The sequence below is a fragment of the Clupea harengus genome, chromosome 12 (assembly GCF_900700415.2).
Source record: "Clupea harengus chromosome 12, Ch_v2.0.2, whole genome shotgun sequence".
Taxonomy (NCBI): Eukaryota; Metazoa; Chordata; class Actinopteri; order Clupeiformes; family Clupeidae; genus Clupea; species Clupea harengus.
Genome location: NC_045163.1, coordinates 14,885,931 through 14,891,696, shown reverse-complemented (window position 1 = coordinate 14,891,696; position 5,766 = coordinate 14,885,931). Strand labels below are relative to the sequence as shown.

The 5,766-nt window shown below is 41.8% G+C and overlaps 1 protein-coding gene across 4 annotated transcripts in view; it reads left to right on the top strand.

Annotated features, from left to right (window-relative positions):
* Positions 1-760: 760 nt before the first annotated feature.
* kcnn2 (potassium calcium-activated channel subfamily N member 2) overlaps positions 761-5,766 on the top strand; it is a 31,918-nt gene continuing 26,912 nt past the window's right edge. The window contains exons 1-2 of one of the 4 annotated variants that reach the window (XM_031577700.2): positions 761-4,960; positions 5,407-5,502. In XM_031577700.2, the coding sequence (XP_031433560.1) occupies positions 4,199-4,960; positions 5,407-5,502 (858 nt within the window). In that variant the 5' untranslated portion in view covers positions 761-4,198. The remainder of the gene's footprint in view (positions 4,961-5,406; positions 5,503-5,766) is intronic. The other 3 variants (XM_031577699.2, XM_031577701.2, XM_012814720.3) reach the window with 3 other exon arrangements.

Genomic DNA, 5,766 nt, shown 5'->3' with positions numbered 1-5,766 from the left:
CGTCCAACCGGAAGTCCATTTAGAGCAGAGCGCAACGCGTCATACTCTGAAACCACGCCCACTGGAGGTGAAACGTTTCAACGCTCTCTTTGTATTACATGAAGATGCCTCCTTTTCACTTCTGTCTGAAATATGTTCTAAAAGCTGCTGTGTGAAGGGATGCACTACCAGCTAGGTAAAGAACCCAGAACTGAATACCAAACTGTAAATAATGCACCTGCAAAGGTAAACTTCAGGATTTTCAAGCTGGTTTTTTAAACATGGGTCCTATTTTAGATCTTTTTGGATCCAACCTCGTAAAGAAAACAAGTTTGCAAGTAGTATTTTTATTTGCAAAACACATTACATGTTTTTGATATATGTGTCTTGTATTTTCAAAACACATTGTGTTTGTTTGAGAGGTGTGTTTTGTATTTGTAAAATATGGTGTACATATTTACATATAGCATTTATAAATCACATTGTGTTTGTTTGCAAATCATGGGGTATTTGTAAATCTTTTTGTCACTAAATTGATCCCATACAATCGACTACTACAGGGGTCCTACGTCAGAGACCGGAAAAGGAGAGCGAGAATTGACTTTACGAACAGTCATTTTATACAGTTACTTTACAGTTATTGAGGTAAACAGACAAAGACACGGTTTACTTTGATGTGTTGGCTTGCCTTATAGAATTCCATTGTATAGCCATTTTGTGGTCACCTGTTTAAGTGTTCTAACTCTAACAAAATCCCAGAAAGTATCCCTGAAGTATTTTTTACTTATTTGGTTTAAAATACCACACCAAACATCCTAGATTATGATAATTTATTAACTTTACAGGTAACCCATACCAACTATATGACCCAATGGTACTCAACCATTTTGTTAGAGCTTACACAAAGTTACATACTCCCATTCACTTACATGAAACAAAACGCGTCCTTGTCCTGTCCTCCTCTGTCTATGGGCTAGGACACATTTGCGTACACACTGCTAACAGAATGTGGCCATGTGCGTCACAGACCAACTGGATGTGGTCTGAGCGATCGGATCTTAATGCGTCTTGGGTGGATTCACACCTCTACTCTAGCTGTCCACTTATGATCGGACCACCCAAGACGCATGTTGAAGCAACATTATGTACTAATTTTACCTTAAAAAAACCGCTTCAAAATCATTTGGGTGGTACACTGACTTAGTAGACATAGTGTTAACATTATCAATAATAGTAGGCCAACAAAAAATGTCAAAGACAAATTTGGAAATTAATATAAGTGTATAAGGACGTTATCTTGTCTTAATAGTGAAGTTTAATTATCATGCTTCATACCGTAGACCTATGTATTTTCATAAAACGTATATATTCAAGAAGAAATTACATATGTGCCAACATTAAATGAATTTGATGCTTGGAAGGGACAACAATTGCCAATGAATGTTAGGTTAGAAAATACATCATGTGCCCAATGATGACTGCCGGTATAAACCACACCCACTTCCAGTCTTCAATCCGAATACCGATACAGAGACAGATGATTTTGTTGGTTGCTTCATAGTATTATGTCATGTTTTGTTCCCCCAGAATTGGGGCCGCAGCAAAAAATCCGCCAAGGGCCCCAGAAATGCCAGGGCCTGCCCTGCTCCCAGGATCCATATCCAGGAGAGCGCCACACCAAAATTATTCCTGCGTGTGTTTTTTTTTTTTCATTACACATTGGAGGTGTCCATCGTTGGGGCTTTATTGCTTTCACCAGCAGACCTCCGCATACAGATTCACTTATCATAGTAGGATGACCTAACTGAAAGGCCACCAAAGCCTTAGGATGATGTGCCTGTGTTGCAGAGGGTTTCGCGAGCAAATTTATGACAGGAGCAGCACTGAGACCTGTTTGGATGATTGGGTTCAGGCTTGCTTTATCGCACTCCAGTAACTCAAATATGAGTCAATATATTATTTCCTGCGGGGCACATAACTCCTTTACTCCATTAATAACAACCACAGAGGATTGCAGCAAATTCCAGTACGTTACAAGCACACAGGGCTGGGAAAAGCATGGAAAAGGAACTGAGATTCTTCAGACAAGACACAGCAGAAAATGAAAACGTAACTGGTTGTGTCAGCAATCCTCTGGTAAATGTCAGTATGCACCTAAAAAAAAACGATACAAAATGGCTGTTTTCAATGACAAATTGTCAGTGTAAAAAAGTGATAATAGGGTTAATGTCATTCAGGACAGTAAGATATAATTTTCATGGGAGCCTGAATAGGGGTTGTGTTCTCTCATATTAACCTGCAGGAACTGGGTGGGATCCAGGAGTCCATTTTAGCCCATTGATTACATGCTAATTAGTTTAAAATGTAAAGTGTCAGATGAAACAACATGAACAGTGATAAGTGCCACCAGCATACAAGGATTTTAAGGACTTCATGTGGAATGGAACAAGTCTCCAAGCAGAAGGTTTCTTTAAAAAAGACATAGTATAATGGAAACAAAATACATTTAACATTTTGTAAAACCCCAAATGCCAGTGTAGATATATAGACGGCATTCTACTCACTTCCATTCCTAGAGACATGTAGCAGTGTTCAGATTCCATACATTTTGTGGTACTAAATCTTTTAAACAAAAAATTATTCTTTAGTAATATTAACATAAAGATTTGCTGTGCACTTTGCAAAATTGTAGCCTAGATCTAACTACCGAATACGAATAGAAACCAGTTTTCAATTTGAAAAGATATCAAACAACAAACTAAGGGTTCAAACCACTTTGCTTATTTAGATCAAGCGAACATGTCCTTTAATGATTCATCACGATCCATCTGTTCACCAAACCACCCCACAGGCTTTAATGCACATTCCAAGATTTCCCCCATTGTAGGTTATAGCTGTGTTTTGGAAGTGTAAACCAAGCTTTGCTTATTAAGTTAAAGAAGCTGCATCTTTGCGTCTGTGAAAGCAGTGAAAAATCTAGCTACCTCTGTTTCTGCTCAGTTTACCAGTGGTGAGGCTCGCGCTCTCTTCTAAATGGTGGGACGAGGGAGGAAGATGGAGAGAGGGGTATGTGTTGGACGGTGGTGTGTCCAAGTGTCCTTTTTGATTTACTATAGCTGTTAAGAGGGCTGCTACAAGATTTGTCCTTGATCCTTCTGAGGAAGCAAATTGGCATGAGTCATGGCGTAACAAAGGATTTTCCGATGGTGCTGACGCGGCGCGTTTCTCATTCATGTCCCGCTGTGACGCGCTGCGACTGCGGTAGCTGCTGCGGCGGCGACGCACTGCCTTCAGCACAGTCTATTAGGGATACACAGACTGTCTGTCTGTGCTAATAATATCACTCTCTTAAATATATATGTATTGTTGAAGACAAAGTACAGTTGGAGACAGTCATTCAAATTCAGAATTTCGCCGAAATCAGGACGTCGACAGAGCCTATACCACCAAAAGGGGTTAGAGTAGCCTTATCTGATTAAGGCAACCGGGAGTCTGTTATAACTAGTTGAATCGAAGTCCATTGCATTTTGTCATTTTTTAATTGTCTTGTCCAGGGTCGCTATCCCAATTTTGAAGGATAAAAGCTTCACCTGGTTGAAAGAATCTATACTTGACACAGAATTCAGGACAGTGATTGAACTATTCGTTTAGCCCAAGTGCAATAGCCTAATGGATGTGGTAAAAATCGCATCTCATAAATGGTTTCAATAAGCTACATATAAAATGTATTTTTTCGGTGGTTGACTAGAGCACACAGATCATTAAGGTTGCTTTGTCAGAAAAAAGCCTTTGATTATTATTTGTATTTGCATGATGCACCCGTCCTCCATTTACGTGGAAAATATGAATGGAACTGTTCGAGTGCTGTACTTCCAGAAATTAGTTCAAACAGGATCGCAGTTCACTACATGGGCTAGTAACAGCTGTCCCGCCAGTTATTTTCAGATAATGTAAAAATGCAGCGCTGACGGCGATTGATTGTTTTACTGATAATTTCTTAAGGAGATTAATGAATATTTGAACGCAAGTAGCGACCTGCCTGATGTGACGTCACGCCAGTTGTTTTGGAGCGCACATCCAATCGCGTACCTGGCTCGGATTCTACAGAAGCCGATAAGTGTCTATTCTAACCTCGCCGCTCTCCTCACGCACCTACCACAACGCCCCCTCTCTAGATGCTCGGTGCTGCCCGCCTGCTGCTTTAAACGGCAGCAGTGACATGGAAAGCCCATTGCAGTTGCAGAACGATTTCTATCCGGAGCAGCAGCAGCTCCAACACTGTAAGTACCAGCACTACTGCGGACGCCAAGAACGCTCCATCAGCCAGCAGGACAGAGGTGGCACTTGGAATAACTCTGCCTGCGATGCACGGAAAAGCCTAATTTCTCACGGGACGTCGCCTACCCCTCTCGGAACTTTAAGGACACCGTCCGTATCGTCTTTGAGACAAGGCTGTCAGATAAGCGCTTGCGAGTTCACGCCCTCTAGTCATGGTAGTTCATCCAGACATCATCATCATCACCACCATCAGCAGTGCCACAGTCGGCAGCGGGGCAGCCCGGCCAGCAGCCGCAGAGAGAGTAACTCTTATAGGCAAATAGCCATGAGCAGCTGCAGATACAACGGCGGCGTTATGCGGCCGCTGAGCAACTTGAGCTCGTCCCGCAGAAACCTACACGAGTTTGATTCGGAGTCCCAGCCGCTGCAGCCCATCTCCACTGCGGATGCGTCGGACAATCTAGCCTCTAAACCGGATAACAACTCGACCACTCTTATGCCTTACGCATCGGGGGATGGAGGAGGTAACCACAGTGGCAGCAAACCGAAAAAGAAGGGCCAGAACATTGGTCAAAAGCTGGGACACAGGAGGGCCTTGTTTGAAAAGAGGAAACGGCTGAGCGACTATGCGCTGATCTTTGGGATGTTTGGGATCGTTGTTATGGTCATAGAGACGGAACTGTCATGGGGTGCATATGGAAAGGTGCGTAACTCAATCCCGAGCCATGCAGCTCCTCATGTAGGTCAGAATACATTAGGTTGACAGCAGACGGAAAGCGTAAGTTTGTGAAGTGCATAAAAGCACTATGAACAAGGTCACTCTTAAACCCATTGCTAGGCACGTTAAGCAATTTTAGGAAGTGATTCTCCTAATGGCAGTAGCTATTAGGACATGAATACCTGTGCAGGTGCTTGTGTAAAATGATAGCTCACAGTCACTAAGTGCTGCTGTAAGATAGATGTTCCTGACTTCTTTATTACTGACTTTGTGATAATGTTTTACTAAATATATATCTATTTTTGTTAAGACGTTTGGACACAACTATGTAAATCTTGCATGTCAATGGCAGTGGAAAAGACAGATAGGACATGACTTGAAACAATGACCTGCATATTGTGCAGGTATGTAAGTGTTTTCTTCTCTTTCAGGAGTCATTGTATTCATTAGCTCTCAAATGCCTGATCAGCCTTTCAACAATCATTCTTCTTGGTCTGATTATCATATATCACGCCAGGGAAATCCAGGTAAATCCTCATCATAACATGCAATTGTTGTCATTGGTTAGTGTGGATTTATGTCATTTTTTTTGTGACTGTTGGTCTTAGATGAACAATTGTGCTTTCTGGCATTGGGAATGTAGAATGCCTGTAATGTGATACCTACTGTACTGTAAGGAGGAGATGGCAGAGAAGAGAATACTCTGACATGAAGCTGATGAGTTTTTATCTCAGGTGTATATTCCTGCCCACGGAGGAGAAGGCTAATTAGTCTCTGTACTGACATTTGGA